We start from the raw sequence: 15,708 nt of genomic DNA, 5'->3' as shown, positions 1-15,708 counted from the left end.
GCCTGCTCTTTGCTCCGTCTGTCTGCAGCCTAACGCCTATGCACCAAGTTTACCTGATAACGCTATCAGTTCCCTGCTCTTTGCTCCGTCTGTCTGCAGCCTAACGCCTATGCACCAAGTTTACCTGATAACGCTATCAGTTCCCTGCTCTTTGCTCTGTTTGTCTGCAGGTCAGGTATCAGTTCGGTAACGGTTCAGATCAGTTCGGTAACGGTTCAGATCAGTTCGGTAACGGTTCAGATCAGTTCCGTAACGGTTCAGATCAGTTCCGTAACGGTTCAGGTCAGTTATCAGTTCCGTAACGGTTTAGGTCAGGTATCAGTTCCGCAACGGTTCAGGTCAGTTATCAGTTCGGTAAAGGTTCAGGTCAGTTATCAGTTCGGTAAAGGTTCAGGTCAGTTCCGTAACGGTTCACGTCAGTTCTGTAACGGTTCAGATCAGTTCCATAACGGTTCAGGTCAGTTATCAGTTCCATAACGGTTCAGGTCAGGTATCAGTTCCGTAAAGGTTCAGGTCAGTTCCGTAACGGTTCACGTCAGTTCTGTAACGGTTCAGATCAGTTCCGTAATGGTTCAGGTCAGTTCGGTAAAGGTTCAGGTCAGGTATCAGTTCCGTAAAGGTTCAGGTCAGTTCCGTAACGGTTCAGGTCAGTTCCGTAACGGTTCAGGTCAGGTATCAGTTCTGTAACGGTTCAGGTCAGTTCCGTAACGGTTCAGGTCAGTTCCGTAACGGTTCAGGTCAGTTCCGTAAAGGTTCAGGTCAGTTATCAGTTCCGTAACGGTTCAGGTCAGGTATCAGTTCCGTAACGGTTAAGGTCAGTTCCGTAACGGTTCAGGTCATTTATCAGTTCCGTAAAGGTTCAGGTCAGTTCCGTAAAGGTTCAGGTCAGTTCCGTAACGGTTCAGGTCAGTTCCGTAACGGTTCAGGTCAGTTCCGTAACGGTTCAGGTCAGTTCCGGAACGGTTCAGGTCAGTTCCGTAAAGGTTCAGGTCAGTTATCAGTTCGGTAAAGGTTCAGGTCAGTCATCAGGTCCGTAACGGTTCAGGTCAGTTCCGTAAAGGTTCAGGTCAGTTATCAGGCCCGTAAAAGGTTCAGGTCAGTTATCATTTCAGATAAAGGGCAGATTTTCTCAGACAGCTAAGGTGTGTTAATAAAACAGGATCAAATTTGTATATTTTAACATTTAATTTATGAAAGAATAAGCTCAACCAGAAACATGTTTGTTTCTTGTGGGAAAAGAATACATTATCACCATAAAAAAAAAACACAACCCAAAGAGAAATATGACCGAGGATGGAAGAGCTGGAAGTCTGAATAGGGACCGGTCCCCCAGTCCATTCACTGCTCACAGCGAAGTGAGGTGTCGCCTGCCATGGAACAACACACTAAATGAAGATACATAATACAACCAAAAAGTGAGAAGAAACAGGTGAAGTAGGGAATAAGTGCTACTGTTTGATTGGTTAGTGTGAGTCCTGTGTTACTGTTTGATTGGTTAGTGTGAGTCCTGTGTTACTGTTTGATTGGTTAGTGTGAGTCCTGTGTTACTGTTTGATTGGTTAGTGTGACTCCTGTGTTACTGTTTGATTGGTTAGTGTGACTCTAATATGAACAACAAATGTGATGATCACCCAATATCGGTAAAATCATTCTTGGAAGTCATTTTGTACAAAAAAAAAAAAAAACATTTACACAGAGACTTGTGATTTTTCGTACACCTACACACGTAGGAAAATAACATATTACAGTTGAAAACCCTAGTTATATATTAACGGCCTTACATTTTTATAGAGCAGAAACAACACATCAATGAATTATTCATCAAAGTATTGATATGTATATACAACCCATAGTATGTCCTGCTATCAACACCTTGCAGTATCCATACCAAATTATTTTAACACCAATCATGCCGAGTCTTTAAAGACCTTACAATATTATTATTATTAAATAACTATCCCTCTGAGTTACACCACATATCATAATTGCTGTCTCATATTCACATTGTTGCAGCAATTAATTTAACTGAAAGTCTAGTGCACTAAGGCTACGTCTATACATTCAGCCCAATTCTGATCTTTTGATCAACCACATCAGATCTTTTCACATCAGATGTTTTTCCCCGAACTGATCTGATTGGTCCAAAAATATCAGAATTGGGCTGCCTATGTAGACACAGCTTCTAAGACGCAAAAAAATAAACAGAAGAATAGAGAGAGAGAGAGAGAGAGAGAGCGAGAGAGGTCCAGAGAGAGAGAGGTCCAGAGAGAGAGAGGTCCAGAGAGAGAGAGAGAGAGAGGTCCAGAGAGAGAGAGAGAGAGGTCCAGAGAGAGAGAGAGAGAGGTCCAGAGAGAGAGAGAGAGAGGTCCAGAGAGAGAGAGAGAGAGAGGTCCAGAGAGAGAGAGAGAGAGGTCCAGAGAGAGAGAGAGAGAGGTCCAGAGAGAGAGAGAGAGAGGTCCAGAGAGAGAGAGAGAGGTCCAGAGAGAGGTCCAGAGAGAGAGAGAGAGGTCCAGAGAGAGAGAGAGAGGTCCAGAGAGAGGTCCAGAGAGAGAGAGAGAGGTCCAGAGAGAGAGAGAGAGGTCCAGAGAGAGAGAGAGAGGTCCAGAGAGAGAGAGAGGTCCAGAGAGAGAGAGAGGTCCAGAGAGAGAGAGAGAGGTCCAGAGAGAGAGGTCCAGAGAGAGAGAGAGAGAGAGAGAGAGACAGAGAGCGGTCCAGAGAGAGAGAGAGAGGTCCAGAGAGAGCGAGTCTGGAAGTCAAAGATTATATACAACAGCACTTAATCAAACCACTATTTTTCCACTCCTCTCATCCATATAGTACAGGAAGGTGTCACCCAGATGCAGCTATAAACAGCCAGGTGCCCAGGAGGAGTACTGGTACGGCTGATCCTACATCGCCACACTTATTCTGAGATGCTTTGTGAATACATACAGGACTAGGGCCCCGTATCCACAAAGCATCTCAGAAAAGGTCCTAGGAATCATATTAGAATCTGGTTTAAGAACAACAACTCAGAGTTGGTTTTAGGATGCTAAAGACACTGAGTTCTAGCCACAGAAATAAACTCATAAAGTTTATCTCAGCTAGGTTCAGTCCAACCCTCTTCCTGGAGATCTACTGTCCTGTAGGTTTTCAGTCCAACCCTCTTTCTGGAGATCTACTGTCCTGTAGGTTATCTTCCTGTCTGGGTTGGCGCCCCCCCTTGGGTTGTGCCGTGGAGGAGATCTTTGTGGGCTATACTCTGCCTTGTCTCAGGATGGTAAGTTGGTGGTTGAAGATATCCCTCTAGTGGTGTGGGGGCTGTGCATTGGCAAAGTGGGTGGGGTTATATCCTTCCTGTTTGGCCCTGTCTGGGGGTATCATCGGATGGGATAGTGTCTCCTGACCCCTCCTGTCTCAGCCTCCAGTATTTATGCTGCAGTAGTTTATGTGTCGGGGGGCTAGGGTCAGTTTGTTATATCTGGAGTACTTCTCCTGTCCTATCCGGTGTCCTGTGTGAATTTAAGTATGCTCTCTCTAATTCGCTCTCTCTTTCTTTCTCTCTGTCTCGCTCTCGGAGGACCTGAGCCCAGGACCATGCCTCAGGACTACCTGGCATGATGACTCCTTGCTGTCCCCAGTCCACCTGGCCGTGCTGCTGCTCCAGTTTCAACGGTTCTGCCTGCGGCTATGGAACCCTGACCTGTTCACCGGACATGCTACCTGTCCCAGACATGCTGCTTTCAACTCTCTAGAGACAGCAGGAGCGGTAGAGATACTTCTAATGATCGGCTATGAAAAGCAAACTGACATTTACTCCTGAGGTGCTGACTTGTTGCACCCTCAACAACCACTGTGATTACTATTATTTGACCATGCTGGTCATTTATGAACATTTGAACATCTTGGCCATGTTCTGTTATAATCTCCACCCGGCACAGCCAGAAGAGGACTGGTCACCCCTCATAGCCTGGTTCCTCTCTAGGTTTCTTCCTTGGTTTTGGCCTCTCTAGGGAGTTTTTCCTAGCCACCGTGCTTCTACACCTGCATTGCTTGCTGTTTGGGGTTTTAGGCTGGGTTTCTGTACAGCACTTTGAGATATCAGCTGATGTCAGAAGGGCTATATAAATACATTTGATTTGATTTTGATAACCTACAGGACAGTAGATCTCCAGAAAGAGGGTTGGACTGAACCTACAGGACACTAGTTCTCCAGGAAGAGGGTTGGGCAGCCCTGCATTGGTGGCTATAGTTATTGAGTCATATCATGTGAATTAGGCCTCTTGTGAAATCATTGTCAATAGCGACAAATGTAGGTCTAGATTATGTATGGGTTGATCATAGAAATAGCTAAACATTCTTTCAACTCAAAATAAATTGACTGTCTATGGTGCAGGAACCTGTCTATGGGTCAGGAACCTGTCTATGGGTCAGGAACCTGTCTATGGTGTAGGAACCTGTCTATGGATCAGGAACCTGTCTATGGATCAGGAACCTGTCTATGGATCAGGAACCTGTCTATGGTGCAGGAACCTGTCTATGGTGCAGGAACCTGTCTATGGTGCATCTATGGTGCAGGAACCTGTCTATGGGTCAGGAACAGGTCTATGGGTCAGGAACCACTGACTAAGCTGCCTTTTTCTATTATCAAGACACCAACTGGTAACTGGTAACTGGTTAGGACAGCTCATGAGGTCTCCTAAATATCTGCTGGCTAGATGGGATTAAATTTTTTTTGATTTGCAAAATGTTCTACTCGTGAGATAGTGTGTAGATGCAGGTCCTGGTGTTGCATTGAAGTCTGGAGACCTCCGGGGGTTGCTGGAGGTCTCAGGCTTCATTGTTCCTGTCACCGTTCTCCTGCGGTGCCAGCTGTTCCTTCTCCGTGTTGTCCTCCTGAGGGGGGCGTACACGCTTGAAGAACCCCAGCTGGAGGGAGGGAGGGAGGAGTCACAGACAATTAGGATCCTATGTCCTCTAATTCTACTTATTCAACTTCTATAGCGCTTTTCATTACAGAAGGAATCTCAAAGCGATGTTATCTGAACACGCAGGTACAGTCTACAATAGGGCTATCACAACTGCTTAGAAACCCATCCACTCAGGACTTGACAGGTGAAAACAAGAAGGTTCAAAAATGACCATTTCTATAAAAAATATAAAAAACATTTCAAGAAATGATAACATAATTTGTAAACCCTGTTTGTAAGCTTTTATATGACATCCATCTCAACCGTTTATCTTTTCCAGTGATGTAAACACTCAACCGTTTATCTTTTCCAGGGATGTAAACACCCAACCGTTTATCTTTTCCAGTGATGTAAACACCCAACCGTTTATCTTTTCCAGTGATGTAAACACTCAACCGTTTATCTTTTCCAGTGATGTAAACACTCAACCGTTTATGTTTTCCAGGGATGTAAACACCCAACCGTTTATCTTTTCCAGTGATGTAAACACCCAACCGTTTATCTTTTCCAGTGATGTAAACACCCAACCGTTTATCTTTTCCAGTGATGTAAACACTCAACCGTTTATCTTTTCCAGTGATGTAAACACTCAACCGTTTATCTTTTCCATTGATGTCTCATGGTACTTTGGGGTATGCGAAAATCAACTTTGAGCACCTTTTATCTCACGAATGTTTTGGTATTCAGGTCCAAAATGTCACTTTCTGAGCACTTCGACAAATACGTACGGAAGGTTTCTGTTCAAATCAAAAGGGATTGAATTCAAAATGGATTTACCCTACAGTGTTTCTAGCCTAATTTTCAACACCGGCCACTAGATGGACTTTATTAGAAACAAGAGAGGATAGGAGGCAAGGGAAGGAAAGGTTAGACTCACCTTATACATGATGAAGATTAGCAGAGCCAGCAGCAGTAGTCCAGCCAGCACAGCCAGCGCCACCACCCACCCGGGAACAGGTTCAGGATCAGATTTCAACCAGATCACTGACATACTCACCTGAAGGACACATCACAGGGTTTTACAATACAACACATCTCTATTCATCCCAATACACAGAGACAAAGGAAATGACCTATTTGCTGTGGTAGTTAACCAGCCATAAAGAACCATATAGGATCCTATGGACTCTGGTCAAAAGTAGTGGATTATATAGAGACTGGGGTTCCATTTCAGAGGCAGACCTGGTTCATGTCATGAGACTCACCGTAATTGCGTTGGACGGCAGCTCAGACACCAGGTTCTTGTTATAAGGCATCTCTATGACGCTGAAGGAAGCGGAGGATCTCACGGTGAACGATCGGTTCTGGCTCTCAGTCTGGATGAAAGAAACGCACCACCATTACATCAAAAAGGTAGCCAACATACTAGGCTTTTCTTTAAGTTGTGGCCCATATAGCTAGCCTGGTGGTGCCAGATTTATTTAAGTTATGGCCCATATAGCTAGCCTGGTGGTGCCAGATTTATTTAAGTTGTGGCCCATATACAGTTGAAGTCGGAAGTTTACATACACCTACGTCAAATCCATTTAAACTCAGTTTTTTCACAATTCCTGACATTTAATCCTAGTAAAAATTTCCTGCCGTAGGTCAGTTAGGATCACCACTTTATTTTAAGAATGTAAAATGTCAATGATAGCAAAGAGTGATTTATTTCAGCTTTTATTTCTTTCATCACATTCCCAGTGGGTCAGAAGTTTACATACACTCAATTAGTATCTGGTATCTTGCCTTGAAATTGTTTAACTTGGGTCAAACGTTTCGGGTAGCCTTCCACAAGCTTACTACAATAAGTTGGGTGAATTTTGGCCCATTCCTCCTGACAGAGCTGGTGTAACTGAGTCAGGTTTGTAGGACTCCTTGCTCACACAAGCTTTTTCAGTTCTGCCCACACATTTTCTATAGGATTGAGGTAAGGGCTTTGTAATGGCCACTCCAATACCTTGACTTTGTGGTCCTTAAGCCATTTTGCCACAACTTTGGAAGTATACTTGGGGTCATTGTCCATTTGGAAGAACCATTTACGACCAAGCTTTAACTTGACTGATGTCTTGAGATGTTGCTTCAATATATCTACATAATTTTCCTACCTCAGGATGCCATCTATTTTGTGAAGTGCACCTGTCCCTCCTGCAGCATAGCAGCCCCACAACATGAAGGAATCCCAACCGTGCATCACCACAATTGACTCAAATGATGTCAATTAGCCTATCAGAAGCTTCTAAAGTCATGACATAATTTTATAGAATTTTCCAAGCTGTTTAAAGGCACAGTCAACTTAGTGCATGTACATTTCTGACCCACTGAAATTGTGATTAAGTGAAATACCCCGTCTGTAAACAATTGTTGGACTTGTGTCATGCCGACTTGCCAAAACGATAGTTTGTTAACAAGAAATGTGTGGAGTGGTTGAAAAAGTAGTTTAAATGACTACAACCTAAGTGCCAGATCTATTTAAGTTATGGCCCATATAGCTAGTCTGGTGGTGACAGATCTATTTAAGTTATGGCCCATATAGCTAGTCTGGTGGTGACAGATCCATTTAAGATATGGCCCATATAGCTAGTCTGGTGGTGACAGATCTATTTAAGTTATGGCCCATATAGCTAGTCTGGTGGTGACAGATCCATTTAAGTTATGGCCCATATAGCTAGTCTGGTGGTGACAGATCCATTTAAGTTATGGCCCATATAGCTAGTCTGGTGGTGACAGATCTATTTAAGTTATGGCCCATATAGCTAGTCTGGTGGTGACAGATTTATTTAAGTTATGGCCCATATAGCTAGTCTGGTGGTGACAGATCCATTTAAGTTATGGCCCATATAGCTAGTCTGGTGGTGACAGATCCATTTAAGTTATGGCCCATATAGCTAGTCTGGTGGTGACAGATCCATTTAAGTTATGGCCCATATAGCCATTCTGGTGGTGACAGATCCATTTAAGTTATGGCCCATATAGCTAGTCTGGTGGTGACAGATCTATTTAAGTTATTGTCCATATAGCTAGTCTGGTGGTGACAGATATATTTAAGTTATGGCCCATATAGCTAGTCTGGTGGTGACAGATCTATTTCAGTTATGGCCCATATAGCTAGTCTGGTGGTGACAGATTTATTTAAGTTATGGCCCATATAGCTAGTCTGGTGGTGACAGATGTATTTAAGTTATGGCCCATATAGCTAGCCTGGTGGTGACAGATCTATTTAAGTTATGGCCCATATAGCTAGTCTGGTGGTGACAGATCCATTTAAGTTATGGCCCATATAGCTAGTCTGGTGGTGACAGATCCATTTAAGATATGGCCCATATAGCTAGTCTGGTGGTGACAGATCCATTTAAGATATGGCCCATATAGCTAGTCTGGTGGTGACAGATCCATTTAAGTTATGGCCCATATAGCTAGTCTGGTGGTGACAGATCCATTTAAGTTATGGCCCATATAGCCATTCTGGTGGTGACAGATCCATTTAAGTTATGGCCCATATAGCTAGTCTGGTGGTGACAGATCTATTTAAGTTATTGTCCATATAGCTAGTCTGGTGGTGACAGATTTATTTAAGTTATGGCCCATATAGCTAGTCTGGTGGTGACAGATCCATTTAAGTTATTGTCCATATAGCTAGTCTGGTGGTGACAGATCCATTTAAGTTATGGCCCATATAGCTAGCCTGGTGGTGACAGATCTATTTCTGCAGATCCAGTGTGATGCGTCAATAGCGAGCTTTACCAAGCATACACTATGCTTCAACCAGTGTACCAGGCTCTTGTTCATTAGGGCACACCAGTGGAGACCCATCATTCAGGGCATCTTGGGTTGCCTGTTGTGCATGTTATTTTGGCATTAATACGTGTCGCATATCAGTTTGCAAACAATGTAAACAAAAAAAACCAAATAATAATTATAATTGAGTTAATAAACCCTCCCATACAAACATCTCTTTTTGTCTTTTTTGATTCAGGTGTTTCAGCCTAGCTCAGTGCTTTCTGTGGTGTTGGGGCAGCCAGTGGAAAATACGGAGCGTAAAGGTTGGTAATGTCCTCTTGTTGTGCCGTGATTGGCTCAGTGTTCTGTCACTCATCGGGACACTACGTCACTGCCAAATCTAAGGGTAGACCTTGAAAATTCAATTAGAAGTGCCCATCCAAGAAGGCTCAAGGTCATTGGCCACAGATAAAATGATGTCAAATCACATTATATCTACCGTAGCTTTGATTAGACGGATCATGTCAACATCATACTTTCACAATCTTAGCTAGCAAGCTAGACAAGCAGTCATCGTCATGAATCAAGTCGACAATCTACTGGCAAATCTTTTTAAATATTTGTCATATGAAGATAAATAATGAAGATAAATTATAGATAAAACATATTGGTGCTCATCAGCCATTGGACATAAACATTACACAACAAGATGGAAATATCAAATTCAACAATGAGGTGGTTTGGAAGGAATCAGTGGCTAACTAAAGATCACTGACGGCATCATGATTTGACCTGTTTTTTTTTGCCGAGTTCCCAGTCTTGAAAGCACCATAAATCCAGTGAATGCCAGACTTTGATGACAAACTTTGCCCACGAAGGAATGCCGCTTCACCTTCCTGTTCCAAGTGAGCACAGCACAGCAAGGTGAGTCCAAAAATGTCTTGTACACTGCTGCATAAATGATGTAATATGCCAGGGAGATATGTATACTGTAGCTAAGAAAGTAATACTAAGTGTATGTTGTGTAGTAAGCTGTTAGTAGCCCATGTGCCTCACCCTAATAATTTGGTCTATTTTCCAATCTTAATTCCGCCTACTGTTCTGACTTGGTGGTGCACAAGTAGCCTCTAACCTGTTTTAGAGAAATTATATTATTCAATATTGTAAGAGCTTTCATTGTCTGCTTGTATGCCCCCTTTATTTATCATACGGTTCTGACTTGGTGTACAGGGAGAACACTAAGAACGGCCCATGTTCTGAATTCTGTCGCTGTACATTTCAAAAGTGCTGAACAAATAGTTATATTGACTACGTCCGTCCTAGCTCGCTCATTAAATGTCTTAATCGAAATAACGGATTTCCTCTTGTCTGCTTGTCGTCCATTTATGCCAGTTTGTATATCTCAATTGTCAGTAGAAACCACATTTGTTTAAGCAAGTCAACAATATCAGCTATGCTTTTTTTTAAAGGCAGTAAATGAGTCTGAATGAACTGTTTCGCTGCCAGACAAGGTTCCTCTGATAGACAGGTGTAGCAGTGGTAAGATGTTGGGACTCTGCTGTTGGGACAGCTTTAGGTAGATCCTAACAGTTTGTGGTCACCGTTTGTCACTGTTATAGTGCAATTCATGTATTGTTTAGTGTTGTGTTGTGTAGTGTAGTGGCTTTGCTGGTATGCGTCCCCCCCCCTCCAAAATAAATGTTGGTTTGCCCCACCCAGATTTACATGCTAAAATCGCCACTGGGGCACACTGTAGCCACGTCTTGAAATGGAAATCAGAAACGGCATTTCTCATTGGATAGATAGTACCTCCAATGTTTCAGTCCCGTTTGGTGCCTAATGAACAGAAGCTATATGCTTCAACTACAGGTGGAATGTCTCATCTTGAGGAAGGTGGTCACCCCCCTATAGTCTTGAGTGGATGTACAATACAGCACAAACACTTCTGGGACCACCAGGCTAGTATAGAACGTCTAGGTCCCTTCAAACTAAACTCGAAGCCAGTTCCACTGCGGGTTCTTTTTTTCCATTGTTCCCCTCTAATCAGGGAGTGATTTAGAGGGTGCAATTAATTATCAGGTAGTAAATAAAACCAGTAGGTTCCAGACCTGGTATGTGAAGAGTTGAAAAGCACTGCTCTAGGGGATAACAGACAGGAGTCTCACCTTGAGGAAGGTGGCCACCCCCAGTCTGGAGTAGACGTACAGGGTAGTACTCTGACCTCTCTCCACACGGCCCACCTGACACCGGATCTTCAGGCACTGGGCCTTGGAACAGTCCTGAGTGAGGAGACATATTCAGAGTGACATTAAACACAATCCATATGGCTAATGCCATCTGTATGAGTACATTAGTACTGTAGCCAACAGGGTTAGCGATTCAGGAAGTACATTAGTACTGTAGCCAACAGGGTTAGTGATTCAGGAAGTACATTTCAGACTTGCAGTTTACTTCCTGAATCAAGTGAATTGAAATAGAATTGACCCGAAACCCTGGTATAAAATGACAGTACATTAGCCAGGTAATCACGCCAATTACCAGAGTTTCCAGGTCTCCCTCCATCTCTTTCTTCGCCAGCTCTCTGCGGTGAACATGGTTCCTGTTCCTCCCTTCTGTATTGTCTCCACTGGTGGAAGCTGAACCATTTGTCTCTGCTGACAAAGGATTCTAGAACGGACAGAGAGTGAGAGAGGAATCCCTTCAATAACTTAGATTATTATGTCACCAATAGCAACGGAGGCTCTATCTCAATTGTTTAACAATCTGTTCCCTCATTGTCTCCTCCTGTTCATTTCAACTGGCGGAAAATACTGACTGGTGTAACGATGCAGTGGCAGGTTAGTTTATCGCCTGGCTGACGTTCGCCTGGTCGCCTGGCTGACGGTCACCTGGTCGCCTGGCTGACGGTCACCTGGTCGCCTGGCTGACGGTCACCTGGTCGCCAGGCTGACGATCGCCTTTGTCGCCAGGCTGACGTTCACCTTTGTCTCCAGGCTGACGTTCACCTTGGTCGCCAGGCTGACGTTCGCCTTTGTCGCCAGGCTGACGTTCACCTTTGTCGCCAGGCTGACGTTCACCTTTGTCTCCAGGCTGACGTTCACCTTTGTCGCCAGGTTGACGTTCGCCTTTGTCTCCAGGCTGACGTTCGCCTTTGTCGCCAGGCTGACGTTCACCTGGTCGCCAGGCTGACGTTCACCTGGTCGCCAGGCTGACGTTCACCTTTGTCGCCAGGCTGACGTTCGCCTTTGTCGCCAGGCTGACGTTCGCCTTTGTCGCCAGGCTGACGTTCGCCTTTGTCGCCAGGCTGACGTTCGCCTTTGTCGCCAGGCTGACGTTCGCCTTTGTCGCCAGGCTGACGTTCGCCTTTGTCGCCAGGCTGACGTTCGCCTTTGTCGCCAGGCTGACGTTCGCCTTTGTCGCCAGGCTGACGTTCGCCTTTGTCGCCAGGCTGACGTTCGCCTTTGTCGCCAGGCTGACGTTCGCCTTTGTCGCCAGGCTGACGTTCGCCTTTGTCGCCAGGCTGACGTTCGCCTTTGTCGCCAGGCTGACGTTCGCCTTTGTCGCCAGGCTGACGTTCGCCTTGTCGCCAGGCTGACGTTCGCCTGGTTGCCAGGCTGACGTTCACCTTTGTCTCCAGGCTGACGTTCGCCTTTTTTCGCCAGGCTGACGTTCACCTTTGTCGCCAGGCTGACGTTCACCTTTGTCGCCAGGCTGACGTTCACTTTGTCGCCAGGCTGACGTTCACCTTTGTCGCCAGGCTGACATTCACCTTTGTCGCCAGGCTGACGTTCGCCTGGCTGACGTTCACCCCTGTCGCCAGGCTGACGTTCACCTGGTCACTTCTTTTAGATCAGTGCAATAAATGGGAGGAGCATTGGAGAGGACAGACTGTTTAGACAATTGAAAAAGAGCCAGTGTCTAGGCTGAATGAAATGGTGAATGGAAGGCAGAATGGAAGGGAGAGAATATCACATACTGAGACATTGAGTGGGTTGATCTCCATGTCTGTACTGCAGTTCATGCCTCCGTCCACCTCTAGTTTAGTGATGTAGAGCAGAGAGCCGTTGTTGAACCTGTAGGGCCACTCGATGTCCAGTATGGCCTTGCTGAAGGTACTGGGACCTCTGTTACGCAACTGGAATGAGACAGATTGTAGTTACCGGTACTGCTCCAGGCTTCACTGACTTATAACGGTGTTATGTGAAAGGTCAGCTATGTCCGTTTTTACATTCATCAGTTGACATTAATCTACAGGTAAAGTACACAGTGGGTCTAATGTCATGACACGGCGGGTCTAATGTCACGACACGGCGGGTCTAATGTCACGACACGGCGGGTCTAATGTCACGACACGGCGGGCCTAATGTCACGACACGGCGGGTCTAATGTCACGACACGGCGGGTCTAATGTCACGACAATGCGGGTCTAATGTCACGACACGGCGGGTCTAATGTCACGACACGGCGGGTCTAATGTCACGACACGGCGGGTCTAATGTCACGACCCGGCGGGTCTACTGTCACGACACGGCGGGTCTAATGTCACGACACGGCGGGTCTAATGTCACGACACGGCGGGTCTAATGTCACAACACTGTCACGACACGGCGGGTCTAATGTCACGACACTGTCACGACACGGCGGGTCTAATGTCACGACACGGCGGGTCTAATGTCACAACACTGTCACGACACGGCGGGTCTAATGTCACGACACTGTCACGACACGGCGGGTCTAATGTCACGACACGGTGGGTCTAATGTCACGACACGGCGGGTCTAATGTCACGACACGGCGGGTCTAATGTCACGACACGGCGGGTCTAATGTCACGACACGGCGGGTCTAATGTCACGACACGGCGGGTCTAATGTCACGGCACGGCGGGTCTAATGTCACGGCACGGCGGGTCTAATGTCACGACACGGCGGGTCTAATGTCACGACACGGCGGGTCTAATGTCACGACACGGCGGGTCTAATGTCACGACACGGTGGGTCTAATGTCACGACATGGCGGGTCTAATGTCACGACACGGCAGGTCTAATGTCACGACACGGCGGGTCTAATGTCACAACACTGTCACGACACGGCGGGTCTAATGTCACGACACTGTCACGACACGGCGGGTCTAATGTCACGACACGGTGGGTCTAACGTCACGACACGGCGGGTCTAATGTCACGACACGGCAGGTCTAATGTCACGACACGGCGGGTCTAATGTCACGACACGGTGGGTCTAATGTCACGACACGGCGGGTCTAATGTCACGACACGGCGGGTCTAATGTCACGACACGGTGAATCTAATGTCACGACACGGTGAATCTAATGTCACGACACGGTGGGTCTAATGGCACGACGTGGTGAATCTAATGTCATGAAACGGCGGGTCTAACGTCACGACACGGCGGGTCTAATGTCACGACACGGCGGGTCTAATGTCACGACACGGTGGGTCTAATGTCACGACACGGCGGGTCTAATGTCACGACACGGTGGGTCTAATGTCACGACACGGTGAATCTAATGTCACGACACGGTGAATCTAATGTCACGACACGGTGGGTCTAATGTCATGAAATGGAACCCAATATAGTGCATTACTTTTGACCAGCCTATATAGGGAATAGGGTGTCATTTGACCAGCCTATATAGGGAACAGTGTCATGGTTGACCTCATAGATGTGCAGTATTTGTGGACCGATGTCGTCCCCTACGACAGGGTTCTCTTTGGGCTTCCAGTTAGCGATGGGCAGGAAGACCTGGTCAGGAAGCGCCACCCTACAGCAGAGGGAAGGGGGGGGGGGGGGGTTGGGGTTCAACGTCAGGGCTATCCATATAAAGTACATTCTGCATTTCTTCACATCCTGTTACCGTGAATCAATAAAGTCATTACTATATGAGAGATGCTAGGGGACATCAGTACTGTCTTTGCTACTAAACCACTTATCATGGGTTACATACATTCCATCAAACTAAACCCTTCTGTACCCTCAGGTCTGAGGCACAGACAGACAGACACAGCTGAAGGTCCCACCTGGGATTTGAGCCGGCAGATATTTAATAATTTCCAGCTAATTACCTGACAATTACCTGATAATTATAATCTAAACACAATCTGCATTTTATGGTGTGTGTTGGTGACCTCCCACCTGCCCATTAAGGTAGGAGAAGGTGTATGTTGGTGACCTCCCACCTGCCCATTAAGGTAGGAGAAGGTGTATGTTGGTGACCTCCCACCTGCCCATTAAGGTAGGAGGTGTATGTTGGTGACCTCCCACCTGCCCATTAAGGTAGGAGAAGGTGTATGTTGGTGACCTCCCACCTGCCCATTAAGGTAGGAGAAGGTGTATGTTGGTGACCTCCCACCTGCCCATTAAGGTAGGAGAAGGTGTATGTTGGTGACCTCCCACCTGCCCATTAAGGTAGGAGAAGGTGTATGTTGGTGACCTCCCACCTGCCCATTAAGGTAGGAGAAGGTGTATGTTGGTGACCTCCCACCTGTCCATTAAGGTAGGAGAAGGTGTATGTTGGTGACCTCCCACCTGCCCATTAAGGTAGGAGAAGGTGTATGTTGGTGACCTCCCACCTGCCCATTAAGGTAGGATAAAATGCAGGAGAATATACTAAAGTGAAATAACATTCTTTACACACTTCAATTAGATGATATTTCTGTACTTAAACGGCTAAGCTTTTGTTCAGTAATGGCCTTCATTGGAGAAGACATGTCAACATACCCTCTGATATCCACATTGGCCAGAACAGCCAGCGTTGTGATGCTGGAGACCAGACTGCTGGTGCTGTTGAACTGGTTGGAACTGAAAGACAGTATTATATTATTAACTTATTTAAAAAGAAAGACCAGATCGTGAAAACATCAGATAAGCAGTGTACACAATACAGGTTGATGCTAAAACACAAAATGTCCACAGGGTGGAACCATTGCATTGTATTGTAATTTTTGTCCATGTGATTTTGAACTAGCTGCTAAAAGCCTCATAAGAAATATACAAAAACTCCAGACAATTCCACCACAAGACACATCAACTATATTCTA

General features: G+C 45.8%; 1 protein-coding gene across 1 annotated transcript in view; it reads right to left on the bottom strand.

The window, feature by feature from the left end:
- Positions 1–1,170: 1,170 nt before the first annotated feature.
- Positions 1,171–15,708, bottom strand: part of LOC109875776 (integrin alpha-V-like) — an 86,920-nt gene continuing 72,382 nt past the window's right edge. Inside the window, 8 exon segments of the mRNA XM_031805407.1 lie at positions 1,171–4,908; positions 5,827–5,946; positions 6,155–6,265; positions 10,814–10,927; positions 11,187–11,315; positions 12,625–12,783; positions 14,327–14,432; positions 15,389–15,469. Of these exon segments, the coding sequence (XP_031661267.1) occupies positions 4,810–4,908; positions 5,827–5,946; positions 6,155–6,265; positions 10,814–10,927; positions 11,187–11,315; positions 12,625–12,783; positions 14,327–14,432; positions 15,389–15,469 (919 nt within the window). The 3' untranslated portion in view covers positions 1,171–4,809.

This window comes from Oncorhynchus kisutch, linkage group LG26, assembly GCF_002021735.2.
Source record: "Oncorhynchus kisutch isolate 150728-3 linkage group LG26, Okis_V2, whole genome shotgun sequence".
Taxonomy (NCBI): Eukaryota; Metazoa; Chordata; class Actinopteri; order Salmoniformes; family Salmonidae; genus Oncorhynchus; species Oncorhynchus kisutch.
The sequence above is the reverse complement of the archived record's forward strand: the minus strand, read 5'-3'. Positions and strand labels throughout refer to the sequence as shown.